At 42.4% G+C, this 16,278-nt stretch overlaps 1 protein-coding gene across 1 annotated transcript in view; it reads left to right on the forward strand.

The window, feature by feature from the left end:
• Window positions 1–10: 10 nt before the first annotated feature.
• The window catches only part of scfd2 (sec1 family domain containing 2), a 92,360-nt gene continuing 76,092 nt past the window's right edge, over window positions 11–16,278 (forward strand). Inside the window, exons 1-3 of the mRNA XM_038716508.1 lie at window positions 11–942; window positions 1,082–1,250; window positions 11,448–11,575. Coding sequence (XP_038572436.1) covers window positions 129–942; window positions 1,082–1,250; window positions 11,448–11,575 — 1,111 coding nt within the window. The 5' untranslated portion in view covers window positions 11–128. The remainder of the gene's footprint in view (window positions 943–1,081; window positions 1,251–11,447; window positions 11,576–16,278) is intronic.

Below are 16,278 nucleotides of genomic sequence, written 5' to 3' on the forward strand. Positions count from 1 at the left end.
CGACGCGTGTTTGCCACGTCACCTTCAAGAGACTCGGCGTGTTTGTTTTGTTGGAGCTACTTTAGCTGACACTTGACTGATGTGTCTTTAAATTTCGTTGCATTTAGCTAACACTAAAAAGTGGTAAAATGCTGACGACGGAGGATTTTACGCACTTTCCGCTCCGGATGTGGGAGAAGGTGCTGTCGAAGGTAAAGAGAGCTGTTGTGTTTATGGATGACAAGTGTGCAGAGGCTCTCCACTGGAGCGGAGGTGCTGCCCTATTATTGGAGGCTGGAGCCATAAATTTAAAGGGGTTTTCAAGCTGCGAAGCCTGTGTTGTGAATGAACCGAAAGCCGTATTTGTGGTGAGCACTTTGCTGAAAGGCAGGACGGTCGACATCATTAAAAACATCATATCCCTCAGTCACTTCCAGTATTGTGTTGTTTTCACCACCGTTGCTCACTCAGTGCACCTGCTCGCCAACCACGTCACGGCAGAAATAGAAGGGACCCCTGTGTTTGAGCAGTTTGAAGAAAAGCTGTGCGAGTGGATGGGAAACATGAACTACACGGCTGAAGTCATGCATGTCCCGGTGGTGTTCGCCCCTGTATCACAGCAGCTACTCCTCACACCCATGTTTGCTCACCTGTTTCCCCTGCTCTCACCTGATCTGAAGTCAATAAATGCAAAACGACCAGAGAAGAAGAAATTCGGAAGCCTGGGCGACATAGACATGCACTCTCTCCCCATTGAACTGCAGCTTGCAATAAAATCCTTGGCTTCGGCATTAAATTCATTGTTTGAAGCTACAGGCACAAGGGAAGAGAGTTTTGCTGTGGGTCCCATGAGCCGCATTATAGCAGGGGAACTGGCCAATCACCTTCAAGCAAAAAACCGAAGGAAGACAGCCCCTAATAAAGCATCCCTCATTTTTGTGGACCGAACAATGGACCTTACAGGTGAAATCTCCCTCCTTTTTTGGACCATATGGCATCAAATCATAAGTCATGATCAGTCTGATATTCTTTGTGAGTGTTACTATGTACTCTGTACAACTGATATTTGGTCAGTTGAAATGAACTGTTTCTTCATTCTCAGGAGCTGTTGGTCACCATGGGGACAACCTGGTGGAGAAGATTCTGACTGTGCTCCAGCCTTTACCTGGTCATGTGACAGACGTACAGGTAGACATGCTGGAACTCACAAGTCTGCAGCGAACCCCTCTCTCCCAGACCACCCTGCCCCCCGGCTGTCTGGCACAGACCCAGTGAGTGCATCTCTGATATTAGTTTTGACCATAATTCATTCATAGAAATAAATTTTCTTGTTAATTGGCGTAATCACATGTTATTATCACCTCCTTGACTTTTAAACATGACCCATTAAACAAGGAAGGCAATCAAGGAGGTGAATAAGTGTATTAAAGAACAGAAAAAAAGATGCAGTTTGGTCTACACCTACGTGCTGTACCTACATCTAGCTATGTCAACTAATTGTTTATGTTTCAGATATTTTGGATATGCATGTGTTGCATTTGAGTTCTGGCAGTTCACCTCACTGTAAGACCCAATATGACATCTAACAAATGTTCAAAGGGCAACATTTAAGGTAATTTTTTAAGGAGCTTGTGTGTTACAAACGTAAGCCCCCATTTGTGTTTTTTATTTTTAATTTCACATTCACTGATCACATTTTGTTCCCGTCTGAAACTTATGGCATGTGTGATTTTCATCACTGTACCAGAGCCGCATTGATTCATTGATTAGTCGGCATCTATTTTGATAATTTATCACCATTGATGAACCACGCAAAGAATATTTTATCGTTTTTAAAAAGCCGGCTACTTGAAATAGACCCGCGAGGAACCGCGACGTCTATGCAGTTGTCGGCAGCACGGAATGCAGGCAAAACTCTGCACAAGTCTGGTGAATGGCAGGCGAGAGAGAGGGAGAAAAGGGTCAACAATAAGTGAAGAGACACACACACTTACTGTTTTATTTAATTTAAATTTTTAATAGATTTTTATTTTTTAAACACAGATGCTTTAATTAGTTTACATTTCATTACTTGTTTAATGAAATGTATGGGGATGATTGTTCTTATGTAGTTTGTATGATGCTTTAGCAATATTGTTGTTACACATTCATGCCAATAAAGCTCATTTGAATTTAATTGAAGTTGAATGAATAGAGACTGCAGCTCTGCAGCTTCTCAAGATTAAAGCAGAGCTACCGTGTGTTATTCGCAAGCGGGAAGCTTCCAATCAGCAATCTGAGGCGAACGCGCAAGTCCCTGAAACCTGCATTCTATTGAACGGCCAGCAGGGGATGACCCTTCTGGTTGCAAAAATAAGTCTGGCACCATTAGAAATAATGGCAAAATGACCCTATGATTACCTCAGTAAACACTTTCCTGATGAGTTTATGGTCTCAATTGGTAGTTTCAAAGCCTTCTTTAATACAAAATAATGCTCATTTAATGGTTCCATTTATTTTAAAATAGACCACAAAGCAGAGAATGTTTCAGGGCGGGATTATCTATGATTGACAAGTCGTTACCATGGCGACCTGTCAATCAGGCTATAGCCAACTCGTACCCACGACACTGTAGGGCTGGGCAATAAAACAATAATGATAATTACTGAAATATAATTTTCCTCAATAACAATATAATAAATGTTCAGTATATCGTCAATAAATATTTGATTCAACTTATTTGAATCATGAACAAATTAGCCCTTAATTTTTCTATTAGAATAATAATTTTGTTGAGGAAAGGGCACTGAAAAAAGATTTACTAATCATATTTGTCGAAATTTTTTTTATCATAATAGTTTTGAATGTTGGATTTTCAGTGATCCACTGTTTAGCATCAAGTGTTTGTCTCATTGTGACCATCAAGAAAAGTTGAACCACATAATTAACCATCTGGTTTCTTCAATTTTCACTCAGGAGCAAAAATCAGCTTTTAAACTTGAAAGAAATAATGATTTGACATTTACCGTGATAATTATCGATATCGAATGATATGAAATGTTGTTATTGTGATAACGTTTTTGGCCATATCGCCCAGCCCTACGGCACTGTGTAAATTAACCAGCACCATTGAAAAAGCTTATGAGTTGGTTGTTCACTTTCTCTAGTGAGTACATGTAGTTTTAAGACTGTTGTTCACTAGACAAAATTATCATCCCTGTTAAAATGACAGCTAACTTGAATTACAGATTCACCTAGCTAAGCTAGCCGTCTTGTCACTTCCTGGTTGCAAAAACTCAACATGACGGCGACCTATTGGCCAGACTCTAGGCTTCAAAACGGCAGTCCACAAACCAACGTCACAGTCCACAAACCAACAAACCAACCCCCCCCCCCCCCCCCCCCCCCAAACTGTGGATTGGATGGTGAACTGATATTCCTGATTGGATAATCAGAGCATCCCCATTGGTTATTCAGTAGAATGCATCAAACGTGGGACAAAACTACTTGTAACTGTAGGTTTGTTTTGTACCTGTAGAATCAATCCTCAATTACCGGTAAACCTTAGGTTTTTCAGATATTCAGATACACATTCAAACATTTCCACACAGCTACAAAACATTTTCACGAGTAAAAATCTTTTCCACACATTCATAATGTTAGTTGTTCACTTACTCTGTACTCCAGGAATAATTAGAGTCACAATTACGCATCGTTTTTTTAAAAGTGCATACTCACAAAGAACTGCGTTTCCTATCAGAAGAGCACAAAAGAACCCACTGCTCGTCTATTGTGGTGTCGCCGTCAGTGTAGCCGTGACAGACGGCTGTTCCTTTGGTACTGCAAAAGCACTTTACTAGTATTTCAGAAAGAGCCGTTTGAGCTTAGAACCTGCTGCCCTGATGTGGCCTTTGTTTGTGGGGTTTGCATGTTCTTCCAGTTCCTCGGTGTATTTTTCTCCGGTTTGGCGATGGAGGAGTGGATAAGACACATGCCTTTTGTTTGGGAGACCTGGGTTCGATTCCCACTGCAACACATCTACCAACGTGTCCCTGAGCAAGACACTTAACCCCTAGTTGCTCCAGAAGTGTCCGCTTCTTACATATAAAGCAATTGCAAGTTGCTTTGGATAAAAGCGTCAGCTAATTGACTAATTATTATTATTCCTCTGGGTGCTCCGGTTTCCTCCCAAATTTCCAAGACATGCAGATTAGGTAAGTTGGAGTAAATTACCTCTGTCTCTGTATGTGCACTTCGTCTATTCTGAATCCAGTTCCAAATTGTCAAATCTGAATCCTTTGACATCGCTTATCAAATCTTCTATGGTAGTTAGTTTGGTGGAGAATGAATGGCATCTTTGTTAGAACAATATGGATTGTTATTTCACTCAGTATCATATGTAAACCAGAGATCAACAAATCTGGGTTGTTTTACCAACTTAAACCAGATCCAAAAAGGAACTGCCTGTTGAAACCCATCCCTACCTGTGACACAACCACAATATATATGTTTACATAGTTTTCCCACCTGGCCAAACACATACATTCCCAAACACTCACGCACCAGCCAGAGCCACCCCCCACTGAGTGAGCTGAGTGGCATATGACCAGTATTTGGTGCCAGTGGTTCAGTGAAGCTTGCCTCTAGCCTTGGCTGTGCTGATGCACGTGTTAGGCGCCTGCGGTGAGGCTGTTGTACATGGCAGGGATTAGTCCTACATCATGTGTTCCACTCCCGCTTTTCCCCTTCATGTGGTTGCAGGAGGAAAAGGCTTTGACTGAGAAGAAGAGTTTTGTGGCTGCCTGGAGCTGTCATGCAGTATGTCTGACCACGTTCATGAACAGGCTTATACGATCCAAGCTAGGTGGGAGGTTCTGTTGTAATGGAACCAGTCTTAGATCTTTCTAGTCAGTGCTGTTTAGACAGTGTGTACTGTAGCAGATAATGTGAGCACGGCATGGGGCAGGTTGCACCGACCCTCAGATGCACGGCTCAAGTCTGGGGCACATCAAGCAGATACCTACAATACACCCACAATAGAATGTCTCATGTCACTGTAGTTCTGAATATCTCAGTTGCACAAACCCTGCTGAGTAGTGTCTGTAGATGGATTAAATGTTTCATATCATATGCTCGATGACAAAGCTGCCGCAACAAGCTTACCCTGTAGTGTGTAGAAGTGGAAGATGTTTGATAACCAACCATGTGTCTCAACCAAATACCTTATTTCACAACATGAAGATGACCGATTCAGATAGAAGTTCTAGCAGGTGCTCAGACACAAACACACAGTCGAGGACGCATAACTGAAAGTAATAAGTGATGCGGCAGGGGATGTGTTTGTATGGAGTATGTGTCTGATCAAGGCCAGCAGGATCAGCAGGAGTGTTATTGCCTGTGCTATCTCTGAGCAGATGGCCCAGTTGAGCTTTATCGCAGATGTTTGGGAGATTGAAGTGCTGGCGAGGCACAGCAAGAAAGGAGGCTAGAGTTCCCACTTTATTTAACTGCCTTCAAGTGCGCAGCTCTCCACAGGCAGAGTTTATGTCAATCACTTTAATATCTTCAAGACACGGCTCTGCAAATGCAGGTTTTTTGAGGTATACTTCTCTTAAGCCTTAATCTCTCCTAATTCTACAAAAGCACACATTTCTAAAGCAGATTTTCTTTGCATGATGAGGACTGTGCAAAGCACCAGACCCTACTAACTCTCTGTGGTTTGATGGTCTATATAATAAGTTCCCTCCTATTGTATGTTTATACACCTATGATTTTGTTCAGCTATTTTTAGCTCCAACCACAGTGTGTTTTGATTGGTTTTGGTGTGTAGATGAGCTTGAGCCTTTAAATATTAGGTGCGGATCTAATTTGGACCTTTTTTGTGATATTTCCCTCAGTAATTCCAGGATATTTTTATAGATTACTGTGTCTCAAACATTCTGTGGGTGGTTGTTGATTCTAGCTCTCCTAGCAAGACCCCACACTTACTTTGCAATTACTGTCGTATTGCCTTTTATAACCTGGTGTGAATTTTCCTTATCCTGCAACCTGACTTTCACTCATGCCAAAGAGAAAGTATACTTTCTGTGGGTTTATACACACACACACACACACCCACACCCACACCCACACACACACACACATACTTTGCAAGTGCTGTTTTTTTTGTTATTCCACTATATCATGGCATTCCTTTTCAGCCATTAAATGGTGCCAGGATGCACAGTTTGTTGTATATGGAAGGACGTTGAGTGAAAGTGGCAGTGTAAGTGTTGTTTGGTGTGCCTGTGTATGTGTGTTTGTGGTCAGGTACCTTCCAGCCCAGTCTGTGTAATTTGCTGTGCTTGGCGGCACAGCCCTTGTGATCCTGAGACATATGAACCCCTGTTGGCAGAGGGCACCAAGTTTCCCTCAGTCACACACTGAACCCTGCACCCCCGTCATCTGGCCGCCTTCAACCTTTATCCTGTGGTGGAAGAGTGTGCATGTGGGCAGAACCCGAGTACGGGTGGCCAAGGTGCTATGGGCCTGCCCCAGGAGCTGCTGAGCTTGAGCCAGGCAGAGTAACTGACCACACCCTGCCACGAAGAAAACACTGCGAGGCTGCCATCTCCCAGCAGATCTGCCCAGTAGGTCCTGCATGTGTACCACCAGGAAGGAGGGAAAAAACCTATTTCTGTCCCAGCTGGGAAATATGAGCATGGATAAAAAAGCCATGTACACTTCAGAGTTCAGGCTGTATGGGAAAAGTAGCAAATAAAAAGTAGAGATAGTAGAGTGTGGAGAAGAGAGACCAAATGACAGACAGCTGAGGACAGCTAACCCTGTTTTTACCCACCAAGAATAAAGAATGGGAATGAAAAGTGGCCACATGCATTCTATTGTGGTTCTTTCTAGGGTAGGGATTGTTTTGCTATTCTATACTTACTTACATATACTTGAAGTTAAGTCTTTCAAGTGATTTATAGGCTAAACATAAACTCTACTGCATCATTACTTACAGTATAGCAGTAGTTCCCATACGGACCTGCCTATTGAGTATGTTTTGAGGATTAGGCTTGTTTGAACAGGGACACAGGCACTGTTAAACGGTGGAACTCAGGATATTGATTCTGGCCAAACATCACTTTCCTTACATTGTATCTTGATAAAAACTTAATTATTTTCTGTAGAATAAAACTTTGTGCTTGAAGGAAATCGTAGCTCTGCACTTGCCATGCCTGTGAGAACCCATCTGTGCTAGTGGTTTTCATGATGGATACAGATCTAACTTTGAATAATCACAATTGAATACTTTTGAAGCCTTCCCGTCCACTTTGAAGAAGAGAGATCTCCCTCTGAGCCATATGCGTCTGTGCAAGAGCAACACAGTTTGGTTGCTTTCATCTAAAAATTCATCACACTGATTTTATCAAGACTACCCTAAAGGTCAATGAGAACTTCAGTTGTGAGCAAAAGAGAGTGCATATCTGTCGATTTTGGTAGTTCTCTGTAGAAGCCATATCTTAGGATTTAGTCAGCTGACATCTCCCCCGCTCCATTTCAGATGATGTGTCTCTGTTTCTTCCGCTGCTTAATTCTTTTTCCCCCCTCCAGTGTGGAAGGTATCTCATCCTGAAGCCCACAGTACATCAATCAAGTAGATTACTTTCACCTGAACAACTTGTACTCCGTGTTCCCATCAAGACGGAGATAACAAAACCTCTTCAGTCTTGTACGCCGTCTTCTACTCTGTCATTTGATTTTCACTCCAGAACACACTTTTTAGTTTGGGAAAGAGTGTGCGTGCATTTCTTCAGTAAAATGATAAAACACCCCCAAAGATGGTGCTTTACATCCTCCAGCCCCACTTCTTCAAAGAACCCCTACTGCTGGCATTCATTTGAAATGGTAAACTAGCCAAGGCACAAGAGAGGAGGAAGAGACTTCCGCCTCTTCCCCGTACATCCTTTCATTTCTTACCTTCTTCCACATTTTACCATTCTTTGTGCACTACATTTTGTACTGTATATCGAATCAACACTGAATTAAACTCATCAATGAGAGCTTCTGCGTTGGTGTGTTTAATTTTTTTGTGTGTTTTTCCCCTCCTCTCCTCGCTTCCTGCGGAACTCCTCTCCCTATTTTTCTTTCCCATAAATCCGCTGGGTCATTTGTCCCTCTTGCCAGGACACACAGACACTCAAGGCCAGGTCTGGTTTTGGTCCCTCTCTCTCTCTCTATCATGCACTCATGTACATGGGGATGTTTACAGGAAACCGAGAGTGTGTTTTGCCCCATTAAAAACACTCCATAAATTAACTCACTGAGGATTGAGGCTGACGTTGCACAATTGTATTTGGTTGGCTCTGTTACATGTTGACCTGTTGGAAAGTACACGGCTCATCTGAATCAACTGCACTGAGAAATAGATGGTCCGGTTTCTGGTAGTTTGGTTTTGCAATCTGCTGAGTGCAGAGTTTTGATGCTCTTGATCAATAGGGATAGTTACATTAACATGCACTGGAGGAGAGTGCTGTCGTTTGTGGATTTGACTTGTTGCACAGATGCTGACAAACACTAGGAAGTAGCGTCGAATATTTATCAGCCATTGTAGTATGAAGATTCTTATCTTATTAAGTTAAAGGCAACTGGATTTGCTGTTTTACATTTTCTCACTTACCTCTAGGGGTATCAAGCCATCCAGATAGTTTTGATTTTTATTTGCATAAATTTAAAATATTTTTGTCTGTGATTTCACTGCAATTTAATTGACTTCAATTAAATTTAATTTGGGGTGCTCAGAACATTCACAAATAAAAGAAATGTGCCTTTACAGAAACCATAAAACAAGTCTGGTTACTTCCATAAAATTCATGGACATGGCAGTTTTCCCTGGAGTGTCTTTCTTTTCCCCATGAAAGCTATTGACAGCATCTTTAAGTGGATTATACAGAGTGATGGGATACTTTCTGGAAAGAGGTGTCGCTCCTGAATTTTTAAATGTTGTTCTTCAAGGCTTTTAGCACCACAAACAAAATTCCCGTTCGCCTCTTTTGTGTTGCAGTGGCAGCAGAAATCTCAGAGATGCATATCTCAAAAAATGGTCAAATAATATAATAAAGCTAGACTCTACTAGAGGTAAGTAGGACAATGTGCTTTTTGTAATTTGTGTAAACTGACCTCACTCATCCAGGAGGCTTCATCAATCGTATGTATATAGAGTGACTCACCACTGAATCATGTGCATGATGATTAAATTTTGAGGTACACTCTTGCTCGTGTATGAGTGGGAGACACAATAAACACTGAAATGTGTGCGTACACATGCGTGTTCGATCAAATGATCAGGGGGCCACAGGATGGGGAATAAATTTAAGAAATCCTGAGTCAGAACAGTTACTCATTCTTTTCTGCTGCATCATACACTTCCAGGAATACTATCCCCCTCCTCACCCCCACAGTCATTAATGACTTGGACGCGGTCAGAGGGATTTCATCACTTTAAGTGGGTAAATACGTGTTTGTTCTTTCACGCGACCCCCACATCTTTCTTTAAGTTAAATTATTTGATGGTTAACTGCCTTTTTAATGGTACAACACTCATTACATATCTCGTGGAATTTGGTTTGGGCACAAACGCCCACACTCTCAAAACACACCCACTCAGCCTTTTCAAGCAAGCCAGAGAGTCGTTCACCAGGATGTGCACAAGTCAAGTGCAAGAGTGCCCCCTTCAGTCTGTATCTGAGCTGCCTTTTCAACAGAGCCACACTACAGTTAACGCTTGCAGATGGCCAATGACACGCGCCCACATTTTCAGCCCCCCCAGCCTGCTTCCATAGTAGAGTAGTTACTCAACAAGGTTCCTGGCTGGTTATGGAGCCTGTGTCACACCCTGCTAGTATAAACCTCACCCCTCAGCCCAGCTCATACCCCCACCTTCGCCTGACCAAATGGCCCAGGGAAGGCATCGGGGGAGTAGGCCGCCGGGGGAGGGGGTGGCGCTGGGTGGGCAAAGAGCCAAATTAGAACCATATTTCATCCACACCCTACCGAGGCCCTCCGTCTTCCAAGAACACACACAAGGATGCACAGGGTTGTGTGCAAACATATACAGATGCATGTGTACACACAAACGCACACATGGCTGCTCACATATGGCCTGGTCAAGTCACACTATTGGTATTTCAACCATGACAAGTATGTGGGACTCTGCGCTTTGCGTAATCGTAGCAGTTCTAATAATTCATGAAGATCCTGGGAGTTGTTTTTCTGAAAGATTACGAGAAGTGTTTTCCAGAAATGGCCCCGTGTCATAGCTCTTGACCAATAGCTGCAATGCACTAATTCGGATTCATGTCTCAATCACAACTTAAGCAAACAAAGAAATTGTCATGAAATACTTTATTTATTTTCTTGTTTGTATTATTATATATAATATATTATATTATTTGTATTTTGTATTCTTGTCCTGAGTCGTATTTGCCGGTCTTTCTGTCTGGTTCTAGTGTGAGATGGCGGGCGTCCCAGTGTGAGCCCCTCTCCTCCCCATCTAGCCCCAGCCCACGGTCTGGAACAGATTACATCTGATATTAAACACATGGCAGCAGTTAGAAAGGAGAAAAGGCGAGAGAAGAAAAAAGTCTCTAAAGAAAAGAAAAACGGTGCATTTGTCAACGATCTTTCTTCTGCCTTCATTTTCTCTGTCCTTAGCCCCTTTTCTATCTTTGTCTCTTTCTATCTTTCTGCTCACTCCTGAGAGTACGGAGAATATCATGTCCGCTTGTCAGTCTAGCTGACGGACACGTAATGCTACAGACAGAGATAGAGGCTGTTGAGCAAAGTGTGAGAGGACACCAGTGGAGATTCAGATATAAGATATACCGAGCCGTTTTATAAGAAACAGTGTCACTCTATGAAGCTATTGACGATGCTTCTCAGTGACCCTCTTTAATTCTTTCGTGGAAGCACTGGAAGCTGTTTGCACTGCTCATAGCAGATGGTAGTAGTCTTGCACACATGCCTTGTCCTCAGTCTCCCATTAGAGATGTGGATCAGTGTGTTTCATAACCTAGCAGATTAAATGACGAGGGACTGAGATGGTATCAAGAGGAACACTGGTCTCCAGACTCTAGGCTTCGCCACTGATGTAGGGACAGCACTGATTAGTCCAGAGGAATGTTGGCGTACAGCCGTTTAAGGTGGATGGAGAACAATCCTGATGCTTCTTATGCTAATTTCCGCTTTTTCCTGTGAGGGGTCCCATAGGGGAGTCGTCACTCCCCGACCAGCAGGCTCTCTATCACTGGAACGAGCACTCAATCACATCCACGTTATCCTTTTGTGTTTATACTCCGAGTCCTGCACGCTCTGAACAAACAGCAGGGACAGCAACAGTTGCTCATCTTGTTAGTGCTGAAAGTCACCGTGTACACCCTCTACCACACTTTGTTGTTGTTGTTGTTGTTATTGATATACATGACTTGTTTGATTGTTTTACCTACCAGGTCACCTGCAGCACAGTCACTATGGGAGGCCATGCTGACCAATAAACATAAAGAGGGGGTGATGGAGGTCCGTCGGCATCTAGTGGAAACAGCCAGCAAGGAGAAGCTGCCAATCAAGATGAGCATGGGTAAGAAGCAGAATGCCACAGATGGTACCAAGTACACATCTTGTTTCCCATTCAATAAAATTCACAGAAAATAAAAATGAACCCAAGTAAAAGCATCATGAGTAAAAAAAAATATATATATTATTATAAAAATATAAGTGTGTGTGAAGTTTTGTAGTGTTTTGGAAGAGAACCATAGCGCCTCCTACTGAGATCCAACTTTTCTGCTTTGCCTTGTATTTGCCCATGTGGCCTCAGAGGAAATCTGATCCACATGTTGGCTCTATGACACGCACACGCACACGCACACGCACACACACACACACACACACACACACACACACACACACACACACACACACACACACACCGTAGACTGTATCTAAAAATGCACACACGCTGCCTCACGCATACGCTGCTTTTGAAAACTTTTTGTTGTTTGTTAATGAAGCAAAGGGGGCTGAAGTGAGGGATAAAAATATGTCTAGGCACGTAAAAATAAAGTCATTACATGCACAAGTATACAGTGCTCTCACACACTTTCACCTCTATGCTACCTTCTGACTCACATAGGTAAGGGATGTACCACACACACACACACGCACGCACGCACGCACGCACGCGCCTAATATGCAGGTTTGCATCTGGCAGAAAGAGGGATGGGAGGGGCAATGTGGTCCCTCAGCTCCTATAATCTATGAGGCAAAGAAGGTCTTGTCTCTAGTAACAAGCAGGTTGTAATATGTTGGAGGTCACACACACATGCACACACACCCCACACAGTCTGCCAAACATCTGCATACACATGGTGGTTTCCTTTCACACATTTGTGCTAAACAGAATTCCTTGTAATTCTCGATGGCTATTACATTGTGGATTTATTTTGACAAATGCACAACAACAAGAGACCAGGCTGCAGAAATAGAAGGAACAAAGCGACTGGGGGTGACAGTAAAAGCAAGAAAGTATGAAGATGGTGTAGCAAAGCTGCTCCCTCCTGCTGACTGACAGTCTGTTGACTTAATGTCTTTCCTGAGAGAGAGAAGGAGAGAGAAAAGAGAAAAGCAGGGAGAGAAGGGGGCACTGTCAGGCTCCTCACACACTGAACCTTTATACCCTGCTGGCAGAGGACCAGATCCCATGAAGCCCCCTGAGCTCCCTGCGCACCCTCACATAGTTCCCATCCTGCCTACCAGCACCACCAGCAGAGTTCCCAATCCATCATGCTCTGCTCATATGAGACCGAGCTAAACCCAGTAACACAAAACACTTAGCATTAATACCTATCTGCTCTCTCAGTGCCCACTCATTCACCAGCAAAGCAGAATTTTCCACTCTCACCCGAAAACATTCTCACTGGTAGGTTTTTGCAGATCAGTGGAGAAAATACTGTATCAGGATGCTACAGGCCCTGCATTCTCACACACACACACACACACACACACACACACACACACACACACTGGTCCAACTTGGCTTCTTTTCATCTCAACAGGATAAGATCATCCAGAGAGAGACAGAGAAAATAATCCTTTTCTCAGAGCCTGAGAATGACCCGTCAGGTTTCTCATAGCACAATGGGATGATGAAATTCCCTCTTGCTGGGTCTGTGTGTCTGTGTGTGTGTGAGTGGATATGTATGTGGTTGTGCAGAGTCCAGTATTTATCTTGGGTGTTTTTGCTCTTAGTGGGGAATTAGTGAGATAGCTTTGGTTTCATCGTCCATAAATGTGCGTTTATCTTTTCATCTGTGTGTATGTATGCATGCATGGATGTGAGTCACGAGTTTGTGTATATATTGTGTGCACTGATACTGCAGTGTAAATGAGATGTATTGACAGGGCCTTTCTTCCTGTGGAGCAGAGAGAAGTGAAACTCAAGCAGATAATTGATTGCATTCATCATTTGAAGCAGTGAGACAGTAATATCCCAAGAGTTTCAAATAAGTATTCACATTTTACTGTATGAGTTTAGGTTTCATCTCAACTTTTTACAAGCAAATGAATTGAAACTTTCACCATAGATCACAATGTATGGCCAATAATTTTAAGTGTAAAACCAGTATACAGTAATAGCAATCAGTCAACCAACAATGACAACATTATCAAATGTGTTTTAGTTATGTAATTCATGTAACAGCTTGAAGGGCTTTGGTTACAGTATGCCACTTCCAGCCATTCTTAAACCTCTCATGCACATTGTTCAACCTCAAGTCTTCAAGCATATTACACACAGACTGAAATATCTTAACAACTGTTTGATGGCCATGGTCCCTGGAGGATGTATCCTAATGACTTTTGTGATCCTCTCCTCCTCTTCTTTCTTTACATTTGGTGTTTTGGCTGAAATGCCTCAACAACTATTGGACTGATTGCCATGAAATGCGGTACATATATTCATGTTCCCCTCCGAATGAACTGCAGTTACTTTGGTGATCCACTGACTTTTCATCTAGCGCCATCATCAAGTCAGAATTTCACTTTGTCTAATACTTTATGAACAAATACCTGCAAAACCAATCACCTTTACATCAGCCCCAGCTGTGCTTTTTGTTGCATGCTTAGCATCAACATGTTAGCGATGTCATTGTGAGCTTTTAGCCCGCAGATGTTAGACGATTTTATTTGTGATGATCAAAGCTCAGTCACATAACTTGAGACAAAGTACTATTTTGAATTGTGGCCCCACCACATGCCTCATACATACTATACAGTGTTTAAAAAAATAGTCCAGATATCACCATATTACTCCCATACATTTTGAACTGAGGAGGAACCACATATAGAAACGTTTCTACGACACAGACACTAAGGAAAGTCTGAGGAATGTGGTGGCGTAGCCGCCATGTTGTAGCCTGTGCTTTCTACTCCTGTACAGTAGTCCTGAAAGGGGCCCCAACATGCATCCACAAATAAAAGTTCCTGGACTTCCCTGCTCTTGGAGTGCATAAATAAAAGTCTCTCAGCCTTCCTGTGTCCCCCCCATCCATGTAGAATTACTTATGAGGCTGTCCAGCTGCTGAGGCCAGCCACCACTCAGCTCCAAGTTGACATCAGACATCACTTAGACTCTGACTAACCCTGTACACCTAGAATGCAAGTCATCTTCAAGTAACGGGACTAAATCATTGTTAGTCCCTGCCCTTTTTTACATTTGTTCAGGACTTTGATCATGGCCAAGCCTCAATTGCCACTTCTGCACATCAGGCTAAAATGGGCAGCTGCTCAAACTGTTTATAGCATTGGGCTGAAAATGTGATTTGTTTTATGGCTGGTCCTCCAATAAATACACCCAGACGAACTTTAAAATGGTCAAAGGTTGAGGTTTTTTTTCCCCATCTTAGGTAATAACTAAAGAGCGATACAAACTTCAGTATTGTGTATGTACGCATACACAACGCTTTATTAGAAACATGTCATGTACATGAAACCTGCCCACAATTTAAACTTTCACTGTAACATAAAAACTAGCTGGCGTTTTCAGACACCAGTAATCATTTGGTTTGTTGTTTAATGTGTTGAAATTAACTGAAAAACACAGTTAGGCATACAATGGATAATTTGCCCAATGACAGCCGTTGTTAAGCAAATGATAAAGCTCACCTTGCAAAGTCAATTGCACAAGTTATGTGTCTTCTTACAAGTACAATCTTATTTATTAGAGGCTGCTATTACTGAGAAAACACCCAAGTTTTGAAACCATAGCTCAGCTGACCAATCATCTGGCAACAAGATGCTTGAGGAATCACAGAACTGTTTTGAGGGAAGTTTAGTGATATAGATAAGCGCTAAGGCTTGGCCAGGGCTGTTTGATTGTGTAATGGAGAACAGGCTTTTGTGTGGCTTTTTTGTCTTAAGTTCTTTTTTCATTTTTTCCCCAATGTCTTACATTTTCTCACTCAAGTCTCTTATGATCTACCCGAGCTGTAAAGTCTGATTATATTTGGCCTACAGTGTACCATTCTTTGGTTGCCTATTCTAAATTATGCTTGGCCTGTCCCTTGGATGTATTTCCTGGTTCTGTGCTGAATTACGGTTGGCACATCAAGCATAGCGAACCTTGGTTATACTGCCAAGATTTTATGGCTGGATATGTTCACAATAAAGCTTTTCAGGATTTTGAGTGAAGCTTATTCTTCAAAAATACTTTCATTTCAGCGAGAAACTTAATTCCCTTTTTGTAGATCCGAATTGGCCATACAGTAAGTGCCACACAACACACTGACTCTTTGACTTCAGTTTGGAAAGTATGTTTCCCAACAGGCGGACTTGCAGGAATCTATTTTGCTGTAAGGTTAACTTATCAGCTACTCTGACAATGATTTTTTTTGTTGCTAGCTTCTCTGGATGATTCCCTCCAATGTTCTTTCTGAAGATTTTTCCCATCCAGTTTAACAAAGTAAAAAAAAACTGTTGTCTTTTCAAGTGCTATTACTCCATATTATATCTAGTATTATGGAGCTTTCTGCTCCATTTTATTTATCCTGCCTGTCTGTTTCTCTTCTAGTCATGTGTTTGGCCCAGCTAAAGAAAACATTGGCCATGTAGTCCAACAGGAAATACTCCCACATCTGGTGCTGGTTCAGAACATCAACATGAAGAAGTAGGCTTTATGGAGAGTTAATGTGTGCCCCCTCTCTACCCCTACCCCTGACACAGCCCCTCGTACCTCAAGGCCTCCCAGCCTCCCCCCACAACACCCTTTACGCTTCTCTTCCTGTGTCT

The sequence above is a fragment of the Micropterus salmoides genome, unplaced genomic scaffold, assembly GCF_014851395.1.
Source record: "Micropterus salmoides isolate LMB-PRFRI ecotype aquatic unplaced genomic scaffold, ASM1485139v1 Ms_hic_scaffold_13, whole genome shotgun sequence".
In the NCBI taxonomy this organism is placed as follows: Eukaryota; Metazoa; Chordata; class Actinopteri; order Centrarchiformes; family Centrarchidae; genus Micropterus; species Micropterus salmoides.